The sequence below is a fragment of the Rhea pennata genome, chromosome 9, assembly GCF_028389875.1.
Source record: "Rhea pennata isolate bPtePen1 chromosome 9, bPtePen1.pri, whole genome shotgun sequence".
Classification (NCBI taxonomy): Eukaryota; Metazoa; Chordata; class Aves; order Rheiformes; family Rheidae; genus Rhea; species Rhea pennata.
The window spans coordinates 29710436-29733085 of NC_084671.1; the positions used below are offsets into that span (position 1 = coordinate 29710436).

At 44.5% G+C, this 22650-nt stretch overlaps 1 protein-coding gene across 1 annotated transcript in view; it reads right to left on the minus strand.

Moving 5' to 3' along the window:
- Positions 1-2974: 2974 nt before the first annotated feature.
- LOC134144304 (ovotransferrin-like) overlaps positions 2975-22650 on the minus strand; it is a 30638-nt gene continuing 10962 nt past the window's right edge. Inside the window, exons 10-25 of the mRNA XM_062583103.1 lie at positions 22498-22591; positions 22033-22065; positions 21282-21440; positions 19751-19895; positions 18694-18758; positions 17768-17952; positions 16731-16917; positions 15910-15943; positions 14074-14084; positions 13650-13784; positions 13389-13483; positions 12942-13019; positions 11080-11162; positions 9973-10109; positions 8884-8938; positions 2975-5389 (exon numbers count right to left, since the gene is read on the minus strand). Of these exons, the coding sequence (XP_062439087.1) occupies positions 5173-5389; positions 8884-8938; positions 9973-10109; positions 11080-11162; positions 12942-13019; positions 13389-13483; positions 13650-13784; positions 14074-14084; positions 15910-15943; positions 16731-16917; positions 17768-17952; positions 18694-18758; positions 19751-19895; positions 21282-21440; positions 22033-22065; positions 22498-22591 (1713 nt within the window). The 3' untranslated portion in view covers positions 2975-5172. The remainder of the gene's footprint in view (positions 5390-8883; positions 8939-9972; positions 10110-11079; positions 11163-12941; positions 13020-13388; positions 13484-13649; positions 13785-14073; positions 14085-15909; positions 15944-16730; positions 16918-17767; positions 17953-18693; positions 18759-19750; positions 19896-21281; positions 21441-22032; positions 22066-22497; positions 22592-22650) is intronic.

Here is a 22650-nt window from a genome sequence, read left to right on the forward strand (position 1 = left end):
AACAAGTCTGTCATTTGGGCCACAGAGGTGTTTGCCAGCTGAACTGTTATAACATGTTGATGGAAAGGAGGGGAAGGTTCTTGCACCTTTTTACTATTTTGTACTTCTCTTTGGAAGGAAGCTTTAGATTTTGGTCATCTGTAAACTGCACAAAACACCATCTACTGCTAGCAAATAGTAGATAATAGCAAATAAAAAAGCAGTGCAACAAGGCACACTGCAAATAAGCCAGCCTTGGGTATGTGCATGTGTCAGTCAGTCTCCATAGTGGCCCTAAGTTACATAGCAGGGGTTTTCCCTGGGGAGGCATAGCACATCTTCTTTCCATATGGTCCTAGTTGAGCCCAGTGGTAGAATGTGCAGAGAGCTCACATTTATATTTATCTCACTGGTATTGTTAGAACATACTCACAGATAACTGAAACCACCTTAGCTGCTGTCACAGTAGACATCTGTCAAGTCCGTGTGCAAGTGCTAACCAGGATCCTCCGTAGGAGCAAGATAGCTTGGTTTTGCCCTGGGAAGCTAATTGCAAGTAGCAAAGGGAAGCTTCTTGCTCCAAAGAGTGCAGATAGGGCTAGCCAATGTATCTATGCACTGAAAAGGTCAAGTAGTTGCACTGCCTGTTTCCAGAGCAGGAATGGAAAAGCTCACTCCAGTTTTGAGTAGCCATCTCTGAGTGGAGCTCGCATCTGGCAAGTCACAATGAAATGAACATGAGTGTTACATGCACTAGTCCCGCCATATGAGCCCTAAGGAATAAGCATACTAGCACAGAGGAAAAGTTGGAAAAAAAAATACTTTCTAGAGTCTCCCAGCTTTCCCCTAGGTTTATTTTTGCTAAAAAGAAAGGTAAGCAAATTACCCCACTTTGCATGAGGGTAATCATCACCCATTTTCCTGTTAAGATCAGACCATAACCACCAAACGTACAAAATGTATGTGGTTTAACTGGAACCCACTGCAGGGGAGCCAGCTTCCAAGTGGTGTATTATTTTTGCTTTTCTTTTCCTTAAGAAACTCGAGAGGAAAGCAAATTTCCAAACTAAACACATTCTATCACAACATACCTCCACCATAATCTCTGCATGTCTCTAGAAATGTTTTTCCTCTCCTGTGCTTTGCTCCTGTTTCCCCCAATTCTGCTTGCACAAATGCTGCAGGAATTAGTTACAAATTTTTTGCCAGCATGAAAATGCATTTTTTTTCAGAGCATCTGAAAAAGCAAGATGCTGCACAGAAAAAGCATCCTGCAGGTGCTGCAGCACACTTGTCAACAAGAGGGAAATTATAGGATGTAAGTCAGTCAAAATTACCAGCCAACATGTTATTCAGTACCTGATTTAACATGGTAGGTGGGCTGGAAGGTTGCTTGAAGGTTGGAGTAGATGATCTCCAGAGGTCCCTTTCAACCTTACCAATTCTATGATTCTATGATCATTAGGGCACAACTTGAAAACATGAAGGCATGAGGAAAAATGCCCTTGGGATGGAGTGATGCGCACACAGCACACAAAAGGTCAGCCATGTGAGCAGTCCCATTACTGGGATTCAGCTATCTCCCACAGCAGCACTGGCCCAGGATTTACATGACTCCACCTCATGAACTGGGATCATGAAAATTCCTAATTTAGGTTCTTGAGACTCAAGTAAGTTGAAGCCATTTCACAGATGCATTCGCCTGTTTTTCAGCACTCTCTCCTCCACTTTTTTGTGGTTTCTTCTGTCCTAGATCTCACTGTGCTGCTCACTCTCCAGAAGCATCCTTCCTCTGCAGTACTGGTACTGGCTAGTATCTGCAGTTTTATGGGATGGATCTTCTTTAAGAAAGTGTAATGGAATTCACAGCTCCAGAGCCTAGTCTGAAAGATACCAGGACAGCCCATATACTGTGAAGCAGGTGGTACATGTATCTGCTTAGCATCAAAATACAAGACTGTTACTCAGAGTAGTTCCACAGACTCCATTTCTGTGCTCCAGAGAAGCCCTCTCCCCAAAAGCCAGGGATCTCTTTCTTGAACTATTACTGGTAAGTTAACAATTAAAAAAAAAAAAAAAAAATCTCTTGCAGAAGAAACCCTTTTCTCCTGTGGGAATGCATTACCACTTCGTGCATTTGCAAAGCATCTTCTCCCTATGGAGCAGGGGCAGGTGTTTGGAAAAACACCTGCCCCAGCACAAAATCATAGCAACGGCCGTGCTCCAGACTGGGAGCAAGTGCTACACATAACAGCAAAAAAGGAGCACACAGAGCTTGTGAAAACAGAGAAAACTTCAGTTTCTGGTTCGCCCTTTGTTCCCTCACCCACTGGCGAGGGACAGCCCTAAACATTTAAAACAGGTAAATCACAGAGCGACTGAAGGAACACACACAGCTCTACAGCTGCCTAAGACATGCTCCACTCCTCCAACCTGGCACTAGCACAATTAACAAAGGACACAGCCCCAGGCAAGCCACATGGCCATGCAGCAGCTGAGCACCTGGTCCACAGTCCTTATACAGAGTGGTGGCATACGCAGCCTCACAGCCACCCTCATGCAGGGAAAGCAGAGGTTTCTCCATCCAGCTGTAAAGCTGCAGGGGGCAGGAGCCACCTCTGCTACTGAGCAGGAGAAATGCTTTGCAACTTAAACCACAACAGCTGTGCACACTTCACTGCAGATGGCTTGATTATTTGCATTAAAACCCAGGAATAACCCAGGATTTTCTTTGCTGCTTAGATTATCAACCCTCTAAGGCCCTAACGAAGGAGGAACTCAAAACACTAAAAAGCTCTGCGCATGGAGGTACAGGAGACAGCTGACTAACACAGATCTGGCCACCAAACAGGAAGGTTTTTCTCCAACACCATGTCCGACAGAAGCAAAGTATCAGCCCGTGTGGCTTTGACACAGCTGAGAAGAATCAAGGCAGAGGCCAAACCAGACAGACTAAACAAGGACTGGAGAATCAACTGATAAGAGTACACAAACATTTTAGCCAAACATTTTTATTTAAGGAATAACTTTAATTAAAGAATAACTTAAACAGGGCCTTGTTAAATCTTACTCTACCAAAGGCCTCTACTTTTCAAGGAGGCAGGTCTTTGCAAACAGTAACAACCCAAAGAGATAGTAATACTCTTGCTTCAGCATTACGGATTCAAATGAGGTCCAGGAACAGGCTCCAGTAATTGAATTCAAAGCCTGACAAACATGTTCCAACAACTCTCTGGCTGCTGGAAACAAGCATATAGCATTCTACATAAATATAATCCTCCACCCCACAACCTCCTATAAGGACAAGGTGCCTTCAGGCTTGATCAGAACATCTGCCTCAGCTTTGCTCCTTGTTATCAATCAGCCTCCAGCCTTCCTAATACAGGAGGACAGGGCCCCTTGCCCAGGGCTATTCTCAAGTGCTCCCAAAACATGATTCTCTCAGCTGCTGAGGAATGGGCCAGTTGCACCTGAAGAGCCATAGGATTCACAAGATTGGAAATACAAAACCAGCTCTTTTATGAGCATGAGTTTGCAGAAGACAGGCTTTCCTCATCACAACTAACATCTGGCAATGCTAAAGGAAGGTAGAGAATGCCCAGAAAGGGAGAAAGAGCACAATACATCAATTTTGAGTAATGAAGCATCAAATCAGAGACAGAAAAAACAGCCATAAACTCCTTCCCGTCCCAAATTTTTTTTAAAAAAAAGATAAAACAAAAATGGAGAAAAAACTTGTATGTAAGAGGACTTTGCAATTCCCAGCACCACACCCTGCAGAACAATCATCCATACACAGGTGATGTACAGAGATGAACTCCATCAGAGCACAAAGGTCCTGGGCGGGGTGACTCCAAAGATGTTTTCAGGCTGTTGTTCTGGAAGGGGAAGCTGAATACTCAACCAAGCTCTGCATCAAGGTCTTGATTCCACCTGAACAGCACCAATGCTGCTCAAAGATCTTCCTCTGCATAGACAACACCCCTAACAAAGCATAGGAGCAGGCAGAGAGAAAGACCTTTTGGAAGCTCAGAATGTCTAAAGGATACTGTATCAGACCCCTCTGTCATTCCACCAAGTCTCAGAGCAGCCCACACATGCCGCTGTGACAGCTAGACAACTAACAAGCATTCTCTGAATGTTCCTGCAAGATTAACAGCTGATATCACATCCACAGCAGCAGCTTTGCCTTTAAACACCCCAAACAAGAACACACTGGGAAAACTCACCTTTCTCCTCTGAAGTGAGGATCTTCCTCTGGAGGAGGAACCTCCCTTGCAAGCAGCTCCTTGACTTTCCCCCTCACTTTGCCACTACTGCTGACTAATCACACACAAAAAAGGTCTCTACTACTATCACTGCCTGTCTCCTGCTCCAGTGACTGCACAGCAAGTGCCTGTCATGATAGATCTCACTCAAATTGAAGCTATGAATATGAATATGGATGCATCTTCCCCCATCATTCTAAGCTATCTACTATACCTCTACAACTTAGAAAAGTGTGCATACATGTCTATGGGGGCAGAGCTTAACATATGGAGGGAAAGACCGAAAGACAGGCAGCACAGCCAGTCTGCTTTTGGTATACAATAACCGCACAAATTTAGAACAAAGAGGGAGGAGACACAGAAAAATAGCTTTTATACTCTCAATGCTTGCCCAGCAGAAAGCTGCTCTATGCACTTTGCCAGGGCAGCACAGATGATATGTGCAGTATTCTCAACCAGCAAGAGACTGGAGAAAGAAGTATGGACCAGGTAGTGATCAGTAGCTCCAAGAGGTAATAGGGCTGCAATGCTAAACTGAGGCAGAACAGGACATGCAGAGTCCAGTCTCCAAAAGACTCCATGGACAGTGCATTCCTTCCTAATTTGCTTTGCAACTGTCAAACTAAAAGCCAAAAGACTTCAAGCGATCAAAGTCCAGAGGGCCAGATCTCAGAGAAAGAGAGGAGAGTAAAACAAGGTTGCAGTGTAATGGAGACACTGAGATGAAATCACATCAGCAATTATGTTATATTGCTCCCAGGCCCATGAGCAATGGAGGCAGATACTGCAGCACTGGTTTCTAGGTTACATTTCCTCTATGGGAAGGTGAGATTTGAGTATCTCAAACCCATCCTGTTCTTCTCAATCCCCCAGTGTCCCCACACCCCCCATCTCCCTATCTCTGTGTGGACCTGCCTTCCTCCACTCAGGCGATCTTGGCCAGCCATTTCTCAAGGTCCTCGAAGTCAGCGTCTCCATCCTCTCCCTTGCTGCCCCGGGCGCTGCACTCCACGAACTCCACCTTCATGGGCAGCTGGGAGAAGTCAAAATCCTTGCCCTTTTTGCCTAGCTGAGTGGAGCCCCCAGCAGCTGAGCCATCCAAACTGGTGGGGGCTGCAGAGCGAGTCACTCGTAAGGTGTTGCTGTGGAAAAAGAAGGGAAAGAATTAAGAACTGTGATCACGGGAAACAGCCCAGAGGCACTCATCTACAACATGGCTGCTGAGACACTTTGGACCTTACACTGTCAACAGGACCCCAGCTACACCAAGGATAGAAGGGTCCCCCCAGTGCATGGCTTTGTCCTGCAAGACAGAGATAGGAACAGGTACTTTGGCCACTTCTCCCAGTTCTTTGTTGGAAGGCTCAACTGCAGACAGGCCTAAGACAGCAAACTGGAGAGGAAGACCCTCAAAGAGACTGTGTTTAAGTGGATTTTCTGTTCCACAATAAACATCATCAACAGTCAGGCAGCAATACCCCGGTCTTTATTTCCCCAATATCCCCACAGCAAACACCAGTCACTAGAAGCTACACATACTTACAGTGGATCAGATAGATACTGCCATATGACAAGAGCATGAAGCTAGCAAACTGAGCTAGTAACTGATCTGGGCTCCCAAAGTCTCCTATTCTGGAAGAAAGTGGCAGCCTAACAAGCAGGAACACCACATCCTTCTTGCTGCAGAAGTAGTATCACTTTAAAAAGTACAACCACCATCTTGGTGCAAAGCAAATTTCCTTATCCACCAATGCAGTTAGCTTGCCAAAGAGCATAGCCTGAAACATACTAAGCAGATTACAGAGGAATAATTAGAGGAATAAATTTACTCAGCTTTTATTCAGCTACTGGATTAACACATTCAGCCTTTCCCAGATCTGATCCTTCCTTAGCAAAAAGAAGGTAATCCGACACAAGCACGAAAACATACATGCTACAGATTGAATCGGCTGTAATTTAAGACCAGAAGAGGTGGGGGGGGGGAAAAAGAAGGGGGGGAGGGGAAAAACCCTTGAGTTGCACTGAGAGGGGGAAAGGCAGAGACCGAAGGCCATGCCTGCTTCAGGAGTGGACACACTTCCCTGCAAGGTATCGCTGCCACAATGGCATGATGTCAGGGACCTGGAGGCTTACCCTGAGCTTCAAAGGACAGATGAGACTGCACACCAGCTACCACAGGCATCCACTGTTAGTGGGTTCACTGCCACTTCCAACGGTCACCCCACACCATCCTGGGGTCCTCAAAGCAGTACAGCAGCTGTCACAGGGAACATTCCCCCCAAAACACAGCTCTCTAGGTGAGAAGGGCTCATGTAGGGAAATGCTACTGCTCATTTCCTAAGCAAAGCAAAACTTCCAACTCTAATCATCAGTCTTTCTCAGCAAGAACCCTGGAGTAGGAGCAGGGCACAACTGCAGTCAAGCCCATGTATGAGTTCAAACAGGCCAAACAGAGTGCAGGACGAGGCAACAGTGACAGCACTAGTCTCAACTCATACATGCACCATTACAAAGCAAAGGGAAATTCTGGCAGTAGAAGCTGAATCCAGTCTATGAGAGGTGCTTGTCTGACTGCAGGTGCCTGGAGCTAAAAAGCTGTTTAGCCCTGATGCTCAAGGTTTGCACCAGTTTAAGAGGTAACCAGGGAGAGAGAGGCACCAGGACATCAGGAATCAAGAAGAGGCTCAGCCTACTACACTGAGTGTGCTCAATGCCTTTAAGGGTAGAGACAGAGATGGAGTCTCCCCACTGCTCCTGTAAGCAATCCCTGCCCAAGGTTCCCAGGCTGCAAAGTCAATGCTTTCCCCACCCTTCAGCTTTGCAGCACCTCAGTGCCCTCCCATGTGCAGGGAGGAAGGACGGACCCCCTTACCCACATTCACCAGGCATCCTGCTCCTGCAGAGCACAAATTGGAGGCAGTGCAAGCAGAAGAAACAGACAAATGGAAATGGAGGTGCTGTGAATCTGCTGTGATTGCTGGTCCCAAGCTAGGCCAGCGCTGGGGGAGTCGAGGGGCTCATCAGAAACAGATTCAAACAGCATTCTTTTCCAGGCTTTTGGCTGAGTAGAAGAACCAGGCAGATGGATTGCTAAACCTTTTTCAGTGTGACAGTTTGGAAAAAGGAGTAACTGTGGGTGACAGAGCAGGCATTGCCACAGACAGGAGCTCAAATAACAAGACACAGGAAAGAACAAAGCTCCCCCCCCCACAAACATGAGTTGAGGAATAAGAGAGCAAGCATTTCCTTGAGTTTTCCACATAAGCATGTTAAAAGTACTAGCAAGGGGACTGCAGCAATTTGCCAACCCGTTGAAACCACACTGCCTAACAGGGGACAAAATACATAACTCATAAAAATCCTACTTTTATACAAAAATAACTGCAAACATCCAACATCAGAACGAAGCAAAATTTATTTTCCTGGAGAGACTGATTATGTTGCAACTAATTCCTCCCTTAAGAAAGGGAAAATCAGTTGTTCAGGAGCGCAAATAACCCTGCTGCCATCTGCTGGCCAAAGGGACCAACAACAACACAGCCTTGCCCCATGAAAATGCATTTGCTACACTCTTCCTCATGACCTGAAGAGCTCCTCGTTGCTATCTACAATCCTGCAAACCAGTCCTGTGAGGAACAGAGAGGCAGACCATCCAGCTTTGTGCATGGGCAGGGGGAGCAAAATCTGGCAGATGCTGGAGGTGAAGCTCCTGAAATAGCTGTCTGTAGAGGATGCCTGCACACATGGCATGGTACAAACTGTGTGAGAGCTGTCCAGATTTCTCCCACAGTAGATTTGGCCCCATTACAATTATGGGATTCATATCAGGCAGACTCTTCATGCACAAAGATTAAACTGGGCTAAAAGATCATGTTCCATTTGCACCCTTCCAGGATAAACTTGCAAGTGATAATGTTGTAATTAATTCAGGTGGCAGCTTACAATATGGCAGCAGCCAATATCTACTTTTTCCTCCTCCCACTTGCTTTTAAAATCTAAGATTAGCAATGAATTGTACATCACTTGTCTTCCAAGTAAATACTCCTCTCCTAGGCAAGAGAAAATGGTAACACAAGGGCCCCAACCAGGCTCCCATAATGTTGTGAGGGAGACTGTCAACTACGCAGGCCAACCACAGAGCAGAAGGCATTATCTCTGCAATTCTGCACTCCAAACCATTTCATGTCAGTGGCCCACACCAAAAGCCGCATCTGCCTGTACAACTGAGCAGAACTACACAATTCTTCATATCACTCACAGAAAGCCTGACATTTGAGAAGGCTACTCCACTTGTACATCAAAGCAGACAGAACCCTAGGGCACAAGAGACATCCCTTGACTGGAGGATGGCAGCCTGCAGGAAAAAACAGTGATGTTGCTCCAAACTACAGCTCCAAGGAGGCAAGGAACTTTTTGTATCTACTGGTTGTTGGGAGGTTTGGTTTTTTTTGGTTCAGACAGGAATCTTACTAGATCTTAATGTTTTAGCAGGGGGTCAGTCTTTCCTCATCCTGGGTACACCTATACAGACTGCTCTTTTTTGCTATGTACTGAGCTTGCTGAGCACTGCAAGAAGAGGTAGAAAGAAAAGAGAACAGAGGTGTTCAGCGCATTTAAGATCCCATCTCCCACTTACAGCTCTTTCTCCAGTTGCTGTTGAATAAGTTTTGCTGACTTTGCCATTGTGACATCTAGAAAGAGGAAAAAAAAAAGTTTAAGTGAGAATTCAGAACCTGTTTCCCTCTTAAGACTGGAGAAGGCAAATCCTGCACAGAACAAGACCCTGATGAGATTGGGGAGTGGGATGGTGTTAGGATTGCACAACCAGCCTAACAGGTACAGCAAGGCCTGTTTATACCGTGCTACCATAAAGGTCACCAGGATGAAGTCAGCAGTTTTTGTGCTAGGATAAATGACACTGGAGCTCTAGGTTTACAGGCATAAATGGGAGCAAGCTAAAAGTCTGATACAATGTACGGAATGTCTTTCTTTTTGCTCACTGGGAGAAGGGCAGTAAGTCACTTCAAAGAGAAGCTAGAGCGTGATCTTTCACCCACAGACCCAACACTGGCGTTTGTTCTGGCATTTGCAGAGTTCAGCACAGTACTTTCTAACCTATGGCACATGGACCCCTGAAGGCCCCGTGCTAGTCCTAATATGCCTATGGGAAATAATGAAGAAAAAAATAATAATAATTAAAAAGCCTGGTTCTGACAGAAAGCTTCAGATCGTTACAGAGGAAACCTGACCTCCACTGGAAAAGTTACAGAGATTTGAAAATTTGGTACTTTTCAGTAACTGAATCTTCCTGCTCACTGAAGCAAGAGAAAGCAGGTAACCATGGCAGATAAACAGCTGATTTTGAGACTGAGGTTACCAAGTGTACAGAGGTAGCTCACTATGCTCAAATGGATCCTACTTTCTGCTGCCCACAGATCCAGGAAAACAGTTCTGCACAGGCTCCTGTTTCCTTCCAGAAAGCTATCTAAACACCTGCAGCTCCTCTTTGAGTGGTGCCTACTTGCATAGTTGTTTGAGATACCCGACCTAATTATTCTTCTAATAGCTGCTAGAAATGTTCCTGCTGAGTAGTTTCTGAACCTACAGCTAATTTCCAGCCTTCATTTTGCTGAAGTTCCATTTCCTAAAGAATTCAGTATCCATGGCATAAACCCATGTTACTCTATGACTGAATCACTATTTTATTCTGCACAACAGCAAATACCTTGCTTATTGCAAGCAATCAGCAATGCAGGCGCATTTTTGAGGATGGTGCTATCGACCAGGACCTGGTACAGGAACTCTGCCACATCCTTCACCTCCCGCTGGAATGCCACGCTGTCCACCACAAACACGATTGCTCTGGAGGAAAGGGGAAAGAACACATGCTGAGCCAGCAGCTCTGTAACCACCTGGCCACTGCAGATATTCCAGTCTAGACTAACACATTCATTTCCAGACCTGATTTCATTCAACCCAAAAGCTGAGGATATTCTCTGGATGTAAAAGCCAGGGTAGACCAGGGTGTTGGAAGATCTAGTCTTAAAGCTCAGTAGGGCATGCAAACATGCATCTCACTGCATAAACATCACTGCCAATAGCCAGTGTCAAAGTATAGTTGCCTTCACCAGGAAGCCCCTGTAGACTGAATACCTTCCCATCAGAAGAGTGTTAAAACACTGAGTTAAGCTCTGGGAATGCAACTTCTGCTTCTCCTACCACAGGCTCCTTGAGCTAAGCAAACACCATCTGGGGCTATGGAAGGCTGGATGCAATATTGACCTGCAAGGAAATACGGTGCTGCATACAGATCAGGGGTTCTACCATGATGCAGCACCAAACCTGTCCCCAAACTGGACTAACAAAGAAGTATGGCCAACAAAGATTCCCTTTCACCAGAATGCCAGACTGACACTTTTGCTGCAAAGCCCTAGAGCTGGCACAGTCTTAGCATGTGACAACAGCAGGATCCAGATCATCTCCTCTTCTCTCCATGAGCAGGGTATCTTCTGCAGTTTGGTGCATGTTGGCTGAAATACACCTGACATACAGCCCCCCACAGGAAATCTGCTGCTCTGTCCTAGGGATGTAACACAACCCTTGACCCTCCCAGCTGCATGTCCTTTGCCTCCTGACCCACTACAAACTCAGGCAAGTGCAGAAAGCCAAACAGTAATCAACTTTCACCACCACAAAGCACAGCTAATGATTCTCAGGGCATCAACTGCATGGGGTGAATACAGCCCAGCTCACAGTGCATCACATTCTCAATGTCATCATCTAGTTAATCACAATAACATCACCTGCCACCTGTCAGCCTCCTATAAGTTACCTGGCTGCAGCCTTGAACCTCTCCAAGAACTGAGGCCGTAAACTCTTATGGCCTGGGAGGTCGATCAAGGTCACATTAGCACTCTGGAGACAGAAGAAAGAAGATATTAGCAACACGTGATCAGCAGTACACGTCCTCAAGGCCTAGGAAAATACAATCTTCATAGCAGATTCCAGTTAGCTTGGTGCTGGGGCAGAAGTGAGCCGGTGAATCCCCATACAGGACAGAAGCACATAACTCTTGCCAAAGCAAAGTCTCTCCCCCAACCCAAACAATTCTAATAAGCAAAAGAAACGCTGGGAAGCAACACTCACAGCCAAGACTTGGTAAGTAGGCAGCCAATACCAACAAACCATCCAGCAGATGGAGCATGACTTAAGAGAGAAAGCCCAACCTGTTTCTCCTTCACAGTTTCTGCCCTCCAACTAACCTACAGACACAGCATGAAAGACAAAGCTTCATCAGTCATCTTTCTCAATACACCTTCAGATTTGCTGCCCCTGGCAGCAAGTAGATCTCTGCACATCACAATCACAAATTCCTGTCCTGCACGTTCCTGATACGTAATGCTGATCCCACAAGTTCTGAATCAAGATATCTGTATTCACACACACAATCTATCCAACTACAATTCCACCTAAATACACTTAAATCTGGGGGGAGTAACAGGAAGAAATGCCCTTGCAAAGCACTCTTTGAATTGAAAGAAGTGAATGCCTATTTCCAGTCTACCAGACAAAGCAATGACATTAAAGAGAATTCCTCACACATGTTCCTAAGCAAAACGCGGCTAAGTAGGACCATGTCATCTTTCTGAGTACCACTCCAGATGTTCTCAAGATGGGGAGAGAGCACTACAGAAGACTATCTACTTATTGCTTTGGGATTTTAGTGGAAACCTTAACTGCAATAATAAAAAAAAAAAAGTAATCACAAAAGCAGCCATCTCTTTTACAACATTCTTCCACCTCTCCCCCTCCAAATATTTCCTATCAGTCTGCCCAACCTTAAAAAATTTCATTTTGCTAAGTTTTTAAACTTATTATTACTACTACTGTCACTGAAGATTGTCAGAATGCAACATTCTCTACCTTACAGTTCACTTTGTACGTTCACCAGCTCTTAACATTCTGCCAGCTTGCCAGTTTCCTCCATTATGTGTTCACCCAGCAACAGGAAAAGAAACATTTCTAAATCTAAAGAGAGAGCATCATAAATTTGAAGAAACTTGGTCTGTTATATAGCCCAGAAACTGAAAGTAACCAAAAGTTTTTTTGAGATTATCTAAAGTTCAACTGGAGAGTCTTTTCAAAGCTGCTTAAGTTTTTAAATGTAGATTTTCTTGGGAGTGACAGAAAGTACTGCCAAGTTAATAAACAGAACAGGATGGAATGTTCCCTTATATATCTCCTTACCGCTCCAAACTAGGCCTCTGTCTCCACAGTACTACATATTTTATTCCACTTGCAAAAGCAGCTCTTTTTTTCTATATATAAAAAAAAAAGTACACACCCACACACTTACTTGTCTTTCCAAAACCGACACACAGTTGTGGCTTTCAGTTGAACAAGTTTCACACTCTGATAGGAAAAAAAAAAAACTTGCATAGCCAAAGAATCCCTAATACCTCCCAATTTTTTGCTTGCCTTTCCAGTCTGCAGTGACTATTGCAGAAAAATCCTATCCTAGATTTGAACCAAACTAGGGACTGATTTCAAGCTGGGAAGACTGAAACATACATAGAATCAAGTCAGGCTCAACAAAGGAAATCAACTTCATTCTCACCACAGAGAAACAAAGGTATCAGCTGGTTGAAACAGTTTCATGTAAATTTATGAAACATCAAACAAATGCCTGCTCACCTTGCCGTTGCTGACTCTGTAAACAGCAGAACTATCGGTTATAGAGGTCTGGGTGTCTCGGTACTTGCCTGTCAACAGCTGTGAAGGGAAATCAAACATTTTCAAGAAAGGACACTAAAGGAACACTGTCTTAAACTCCTGAGTTGATGAAATGTAAAGTGATCTTTAAACAGTAACACACTTCAAACACCACTTTAAATCTTAGCATTTATAATTTTTTTTTCCTCAAGAGTCTTCAAATACACTCAGTAAGGAAAACAAAATCTGTACTTATATAATGAATCTTCATGTTTTAAAAACAAGGAACAAGGTGGGCCTGTAAATCCCACTGAGCGTCTTCACCTCACTAGGGAAGAGGGCCAGATAGCAGACGGGAAGGCGCACAAGACACCTCCTCCTCACATTGGCTTTTTTCGCAGCCACAATGAGACGCCGGTCGCCACTCACCCTGGCGAAAAGCAGTGTTTTCCCGGCATCGCAAAGGCCCAGCAGCAGCACCGCCTTCCGGCTGCTCTTCCTGCCCTGGATGAACCTCCAGATCACTGCAGAAGAGAGAAAACTCACTTAAATCCGCCGCTAGCGGCACCTGGGCGCTCCTATGGAAAGCCCGGACGGCTCATGCACAAGCCGGGGCCGGCTCGAGGGCGGCCGAGACGGCGCTGGGGCAGACCGCGGAGCGCCCCTGCGCGGCCCGGGGACTCGACTCACGCAGCGTGAGGGCCACAGCGAGCAGCGCCAGGAGGACGGAGAGGACAGCGGGGTCAGGGGCCCGCAGCTCCCGCCGCAGCGAGTCCAGGTACGGCTCCAGTCCACCCGCCGCCATGGCCGCCCGCACACGTGGCGCTGCCGCGCCGCGTCACGTCGCTTACGTCACTTCTGCTTCCGCTCCCTCCGCCTCCTGGGAAGTGCAGCCCGCCCCTCCACCGGCGCGCGGCCTGTCGGGGGCTGTAGGCCCGCTCGAAACCCCATGGGAAATGTAGTTTCTGTGTCTGAGTGGGGGTGGCCGTTGCGGGTGGGGGAGGTAGGTGTTAGCGGCTGTGGCCGCAGACATAGCTCTCGTGGCAGCCCCCTCGGCCGTGTCGCGGCACAGGTCCGCGTCCAGCGAGGAAAGGAGGCAGGTGGGGCCACTTGCCTGGGCCTTGGCTGGGGTCGCAATGAGGCTGGGGTCAGGGTCAAGGCCAGGGCCTGGGCCTGGGCCGTGGGCCTGGGCCAGGGCCTGGCGTTTGGGGCCCTGAGGTGAGTCAGTGTGACAGGGCCCCCGAAGTCAGCAGTGTCGAGGGGGAAGCAGGGAGGTGGTGCGTCATGCTTTGGACCTGGGCACATGCCACAGGGAGCATGGCATGCACCCGAGACATGAAGGCCCCGGGGAAACACTAGGGCAGAGGTGCCCAACAGGCCACTTGGCAGGAGGTGGATGGACAAGGCTACTGTAGGGAGGTTGTGCAAAAAATCCAAAAGACAGAATTGATTAGTAATGGGAAACTGTAATTTTGCCCAGCATCTGTTGGGAAGTTAACAAGGCAGCCCTTAGCTGGTCTCTTCGCAGCCTACCCTCTGCATGCAGCAGCAATGACATCCTGGTTCTCTGCTGCCTACAGGGATATGCATTTGGAAACTGTTGGAAGAAGAGGAATGACTACTGTTAAGAGAGTGGGTGGAGGGCCGGGATTCATCCAAATGGTCCCCAAACCCAGATGCAGGCTCCAAAGCTCATGCTAGTCTAGGAGGTGAAGGAGCATGTTGGCCATTACTGCAAGAGCCTATATTAAATGCACAACAAAGTATTGAAAAGAAAGAGAAAGAAACTGCAGAACTCCTGATAGAGCTCTTTAAATAACTGGACATAAAACACTCTGAAAAACTGAAGAAGTAAGAGCACATGAAAAAAGTAGTGCAGCTAGCATAAATATGGGATACAGATTCAGAAAGTTTAAGGTCTAAGGTGAGTTTTGATTAGCAGGGAACATTTAAAAAGGACAAAAGTGCTATAAATACACAAAACCGTTCAGAGGATACTGCATAATCTCTTTCTTTGCTAGTCTTTAAAAGCAGGTTAAACAAGCCACCTTTCCAATATACTTGATCCTGTGTAAACAAACCAAATTCCATTGCTTCCCTACATTTCTCTCTTCTAAACTAATCTTCAGTCGGGCTAGTAAACTTTTCACATCACATACCATATGCCATTCAGAAGTTATAACTGCAAGTCCATCAAAATACTCCCTGAAAATCTGAAGTCGATAGCATTTCACTGCAGTCATCACCTCTGTCATGCCTGCTTTCACCTTAGGGGTGGGACCTGATGGCTTGTTGCAGACTCCCTTCCTCTGAAGCACAGAACCTCAGTAGGCCCTTTTTAGTCTTGCCTTTTTATTTTCATCATGGATCAGAGTCAGGCTACCCACCTACTTGTTTAATTTCAGATCAGCAGCACATAAGCGTGGACTACCAAAATAATAAGAAGTCTGAGCCTGGAATATCCAAGTCAAATATTCTGTATTTTAGGAGCACTGCCTGATAGAAATAGTTGTGCTGTCTGCATTATTCAGACCCAGCCAGCTGAGATACAATATGGAGGGGTTTATGTTCACACTTTCCCTCTCATGACCACATGTGCACTGATAATTAGGATCTAGGATATATTTAACTATTTTACTTTGAAAAAATGGCAACAGCCAAAGTGGTATCTGGCACTGGACTACAGCAAGAGGTACTGGGGAAGGAATGGGCTTCATTAATGGTTTGAAAAATCTCAAGAATCCCATTTAGACTTTAAGATTTTATTTTTTGCTATGATGGCAGCAGAGAACTGAAGTTTTGAACAGCCACTTTCAGAATGTGGAAGGGTAAAGAAAGCAGCAAAGGCAGAAGGCTCTCTGTGAGTAGGTGTTCGGTGTTGAGGACGCAAGGAAGAGTATTGGCTCAAAGTTTCCTCCCCTTTTGACAAGGGTTCCTCACTTCCCACTACTAGTCCTCAAGGAAGGTGCACATCTGGAGGAGATCTGAAAAGGGAAAGAACAAGAATGAACTTCTGAACAACCCTACCTGCCACTCATTTGAACAGGAAACACATAACCACTCCTATCCCGCCAGAACACACACAATCGTGGGAACGACTTCAGAGCACGGAAAACATAGCCAGTGTACCACAAAAAAGACTTTCCCAGTCCCAGCTCATTTGACTGACTGGAGTAGATCAAGGTCTGGAATTACTACCTGTTCCTGTTGTACATTAGCCAAGAAGAAGCCCTATAGGAGACACTGCAGGAGTATTTGGATGGTGAGCTTGCAGATGTATGTTTAATTTCCAGAGTTCTCCCCAAAACAGTTCCCATAAATTGATGTCTAGCAGACTAGATGACTCAGGGAACTGTAACACTGGTTCAAGTAACTAAAAATCACTATTATTCAGTTAGCACAGAAGGGCTTACGTGGAAAGCCAATAAACAAATGGGTGTGTAATATGAGTTATCACTTTCTAACATTAAAGTATATTAACCGTAGATCAGTCTGAACATGCACTGATGGGACAGGATGGATTCTTTAACTGTTTCTTAAACTGCACATTTTCTAAAGATAAATAAGAAATCTTTGATTCATATTGTTGCCAGAGCAACAAATTTTGAGTCAGTTTTCAGTTCATTCAAATAATTGGGAAAGTAGGCATCTTCATGAATTATCTTCATTTTTCTTTAAAAAATTAAATGGACAGAAATAGAAATAACTGTCCACAACTGTGAGGCTAGGAACTGCATTTCATTGACTTTTTCCTGAGGATTTTAAAGTTACCTGATGGATTGCAAGTATTGAGACTAGCAACTGAGGAATAGTATTCATCTCCCAGGAATTCCCTGTACGTTATTCCTTCACGGAGTTTAACCAGACACTTGGTCAAGTCTTTAAACAGAAGATCCTTGGTCCGAGACTTAAACATCATGAACCTCTCTTTTTCAGTTCCTTTTTCTCCAAATAATTTCTGAAATAAAGGCATGAAAGTAAGTGTGCATAAAAACTAGAAAGAAAGCAAGAATTAGCCTGATACAAGTCTAGTTCTTAGTTCTTCAGTATGAAGAACTCCTTATCCTGGAAAGCCCCTTAGTCAAGCTCCAAAGATTTAGAATTTAATCTTCTGTTCATGCAGTTAATTGACTCAACTCTCAGTGGTAAGTGCAGTTGTGGCCCAACTGCCAAAACAACAAGATTTCCTGTTTTAACACTGTGCATGCGAAGCTAATCTGCAGTTGCTGCCAGCCAAGAGCTGAAAGCAAAAGGAGCTGACTTCCAAAGTGCCACCTAGCACCCCTGATGGTGGAGCTCATCTCAGTATTTTCAGTGTAAAGCCAGAGAACTGTTTTAATCTGGTTACATTTACACCAGCAGATGACATACTGTGTATGTGCAAGGAGGCTGCACAACTCCATGCCTATCTCATGCCTAAACGCAGGTGGGTCAGAGACCAGGCATCCCAGAGAGGTTTCCTAAACACACCTGTAGGAGCAGACTGCCTCTTTTTAAAGACATGGCCACAGAAGGAGGTGGCAACTGTGATAATCTTATGTTACCCATTTATAGTGTGGCAACAGCACTCACCAGGATCCAGGTTTTACCTATGGGTATTTGCTAAGGTGGCAAAGGAGAAAGAATAGATCTGAAAGGATGGAAGGAGGAGGTAGCTAAGGGATAGGGAAGTGCAGAGCTGTTATCTTGTATCGATAATCAAAATCTTTTGCTGTTCCACTGATTCACGCTCAGAGCATCATTGCTGTAAAAATGCAAACGCAGTGCAAAAACAAACCCAGAACATTTCTTCTACAGTCAGTACTAACCTCTTGTCTCTCCAGCAGCTCACGGATTTTACTTGTTTTCTCAGGACGTGAGATCACAGCATGGGTAGGAACTTTTGCCAGGTGGCAGGAACTGTAATCCATGATATTTGCCCGTCGCCCATCAGGGCACAGCAGCTCAAATTGGTCCATTTTCAAATTTTTGGCCCACTCTTCTTTATTTTTGCCTTCAAAGAGAATTGGTTTGGAGATTCAGACATCTTCCATAGCAGAAGCATATCAGCCTTACAACACCTAATAAGGCATTTTTCATTGCATATATATGCATTGACACTTGGATACATGTACAGAAGAGCTTTAAGTAAAATTCAGAAAAAGTCAATGGGACAAATCGGACTCTCAGAGCAGGCTGCAAGATTCATTTATATCTCCTTCCTTAATATTCAGTGTATTAAAAAGCATGTTTTCATTTTTCGTACTGTTTTGAAAACTTCAGCCACTGCTTTTAGAAAAGTAAACTGAACTTTCAAGTTTCAGACAAATGGGTAGTGCAGGGAGCTAGAGGGCTGCACAGAGGTGTCAAGACAGGAGTCTGTCGTTAACTCCACCTGAATTCTTGTGCAGCAGAAATGAAATGATGGTCAGTGGGGGCCCTGCAGAAATGTATGGGAACAGACAGTCTGGGCAGACAGCATGTGCTGATGGTTGCATTTGGCTACTCCTGGGTGAGGGCTAAGATCATCAGAACAAGCAGATAAAAATTGCTTTTATCTTAAGTGATGGGAACAAAAATAACAGAGCTAGAGGAAGGCAGTCCTGCCAAGTCCGCATCCTTCACAAGCAGCGTAGAGAACTCGGGGGACATTCACACCAGCAAAGCAAAGTGCTCATCTCTGTTCCTGGGTTTGCTGTCTACCAGGACTTGCATTTACTTCCAGATTCTCCCCTCTGGCAGAATTACCACGTACCATTAGTGTTTTCCTCGACAATTGAATGCTTAATAAAGGCCACATCCCCCTGCTCGACTAGGCATCTGCAAAGTACAAAGAAAGTCAAATGTTGTAGCTGCTTGAATGTCTTCCTTCAGATTGGATTCTTAGCCTATGTCTTATTTTTTAAAATTAATCTTATTTTAAGGCTATCTGAAGCACAGTCTTTGAACATTGCCCATGCATCTGTTCTAGCATGCCCTATTGACACTTTAATTTAACAGGTAAATATAAGCCACACTCTGGAAAAAACATTCATCTTGTTCACATCATAAGTAGCTAATTTATTTTATTGCCAGTTTGGCTAGTTTATTGACCATTTGGCCAGTTTCAGAATTCACTTTACTTTCCCCAGTGCTCATGCCTGTCTGTACATTTTAATAGCCTTGTAAAAACTCTTAACTTGCACCAAAATGACTACAAACCCTGAAGCATTGCCATACAGCAGGGATCTCTGCTACTAGATGTAAATGAGACAAGATTCATTCTCCTTTTAAGTACATGCCCAGAATGAATTACATAGACTTGAGTTGTTACAAGAAGGATACGCAGGAAATGGAATTGGGGTTGGCTTCTGGCTGACCTCCCTTCACTTCCTTCTTTAAATCTTACAGAAGAGTTCATTTTAACTAAAATGAGCAGCATTTTTAACATGGAGCATCTAGTGGATGCATTTTTTGAGGGTCTCCCTCTGTCAACTCTCCTTCTTTCTCGTTAACACATAGCAATACCATCACCGTAGGAGGTCAGGGCAAAGTGCTGGTGTCTCCTAGTCAGCCTGGTGGAATCAGGAAGTTAATTATCCAGGAACATTTTAAATCATTTTGCAACTGCACTGAGGAAAAGGTGAGGGGAAGGGGGAAGATAGCTGCATAAAGAAAAAGATTATGTAAGTAATGTCACAGACCTTCATGTAACAGACAAAAAGAAAAGGTCAGCAAACTAGCATTGACATGGGATCCTGTGTGATCTACCCATAACCTCTCTGATCAGCTCCAGAGTACTCAAGAGCGGCCTGAATATTTTCTCCACCTACCGGAAAGCTCCCGCATATCCATAGTATCTCTCAAGGCTGCTGGCAACACACTTCTCTGGTGGGATCCCACCTGATCCCTGGCATAGTTTGCAAAGTCGGGAGCCAGGAGGAGACCCAGGAGCACAGCCCTCACTGAAGTATTCATCTGAAGGGAAAATTATGAAAAATTCACTGCACTTCTTTTTACCTGAAGAACATTTGGTTTTCTCTGAGCCTCAGTGAACTTCAAACATCACACTATGAAGCTGTATGAGTGTTTTCAATAATTTAGATTGCATGAACTCAAAATAGAAGCATTTTTAAAAAGCCTGAAAAGGCATTTTCATACACTGAAAATTTGGGTGTTCTTTTAATATTTTCTTGTGCTGAATTCATATTAGTAATCCCTGGGAGCTGGAAACAGGCCGTAAAAAGCAGCATGTTTGTCAGTGGACAGCAAATTACGTGCATTATGTTTTCACTATGAAACCTGAAGCAAGCTTTTGTCGCTTGTATGTGTCTTGTTATTCATGATATAGTCATTCAGGCTCCATTGTACTAGTCACTGTCTTGAGATTAAAAGAAGAACGTATTTTCTGCAAAACATTTCCAGCTCAAACTGAGCCAATTCAAACCTCCTCAGCCTTTAGGAAGAGGCAAAACTATTCAGCAGCAACCCCAGAGATCTGGGGACAAAAGGGACAGTGGGAAAAACAGGTAGGATTTCAGAGGAAGATGTAGGGACTAACTCTAAAACTTACTTATTCATTAACACTGTATGTTCCTGAAGTTAGACACTTTGTTGTAATAACTATATAACTATATGTTTAATTTGTCTTGGTCCATAATATTTGCACATTATTTTTGCTGGATCGTAATTCTCACTGAAACAGAAACAATCATCCAAATTGAAAGCCTGATGTAAAAGTTCATCTTCTGAACAATCTTCTAAGGCCCAGAGCCAGCCAGAGCAAACTCTTCGCCCATTGTTCTCAGGGAGTCAAATCAATCTCTTCATGTTTCTTGAGCTGAGATCAGCCTCTCCCTTCCTCTCCCTTCCAGGATTACTCTTTACTTCCACTCCGTGGACCTCCCACAAAAAGCAGCACCCCTATACTAGGGCCAGTATGTATTCTATTTTATTTTTCTGTATTTATTTATTACCTTTTGGACTACTGAAAAGGGAGGGTGAAAGATTTGAACAGAAAGCAAAGAAAAGCCCCCAAGGGTAGTTGGTGTGCCATGTCTTTCTGTGAAACAGTCATTAGCAGTCCGAAACTTTGCTCACTGAAGCCTTGTTTCTTCATTTCTTATCTCCAAGTTAGAATCACTGAGGTACAATAAACTTTGAGGATCCCTTTCCACTTATATCAATCCTTTCCCACTTTTCCTTTTCCACTTATACCAATCAGGACTATTTCCATGCCTCTGTTGTCAATAATTACCTGGTTCCACTGCTTTCTTTTCTTTGCTTTGAGAGGGGTGGGAAAAGTTTTGTTCTCAAACTCTGAAGTAGCTGCATCCTTAGCTAATGATGCTAAATTTGACTCACCAAAATTGCAACTCCCAGTTCTGTTGTGAATCAAGCCCATTGGAATGTTCCAGCCAGCAGTTCTCCCAACAGCTGTATGGCATGATTTCTTGCCCTGCAGATTATTCCATGTGATATCCTTGTCAGATTTCTTCACAACAGCCACAGCAAAGTAAGATGCTTTCAGTGGAAAGATAGGAGAATGAATTGGGAGGTTGGCAGCTGAACCAGGACTGAATCTGAAGATCCCACAGTGCTCCCTTAGGGGAGCACTGGTTATACTTAGCAGAGGGCATCTATGAACAGTGTGACAGGAATACTTTGTACTTATAAATAGTTTGCCACCCATAGGCAACAGAACAGTTTGCAGATGTGATGCATCTACTCCCACAGTGCTCTGGGAAATTATTATCCCTGTCATTTTTCCCCCACAAAATTCTGGCATTTGGGTATACGGTTATATAAGAGGCTATGGCAAGACATATGTGATGCATGCCTCCTGATTTTTTATCTCTTCTTTAACAAAGGACAAAGCATAAATCTCTGCCACTACCACATGCTTTGTCTTGATACCTGCTTGCAGATCCAGACTTTACGTTTGACTAATAAATTTGTCTTCCAAGATTTTTAATGACTATATTGGATACTGTGGTTCTTGCTAGATTACTTGTGTGTCGACTGGCCATTAATTCTCAACCCATGGCTACATATATGTATTTTTTCCACTTATATCAATCAGGACTATTTCCATGCCTCTGATGTCAGTAATTACCTGGTTCCACTGCTTTGCTGCACTGAATTTCATCTGAGAAAAGGAAAAAGAAGATTTTAGACAAAATATGTGGCAAATACTCGTCACTAATTTCCAGAGAAACTTCATTCTAGAAGTGACTATTGAAGGTAGTATCATCAGAACAAAGCATAGTCTCCATCCATTCCTCTGGGTTACTACAACTACATACAGAGACCAGTGCATAAGGAAAGAGGCATTATGATTAAAATGAAGACAGAGCGCCTGGTGTGCCTGACTTTAGATTCCTGTTCTCCCTCATGACCAGGGCTGTTTCAGTGCCTGCGCTGGGAGGCAAGGCATGCAGGGGAAGAGTTGTCTTAGTGTACCATGTGCTTTTCCTGTAGCACTGAGGCTGCTTTCTAGATTTTGGAAGAAAACCAATGCTTTTGCACCAGTCCATTTATGATCACCTGCAACTAGAGGTGCAGCCTGGATTGTACTTACCTTCATAGTTTTCTCCCATCACTGGCACCAAGCCACACACCCCAGCTGTGTAGACAAAACCTCCATCTAGGCTAATAGCATCTGCTTCACCTTTCTGCAACGAAAACCACCCACTGATGAAATGATGCTATGTTTACCCATTCCAGCTCTTTT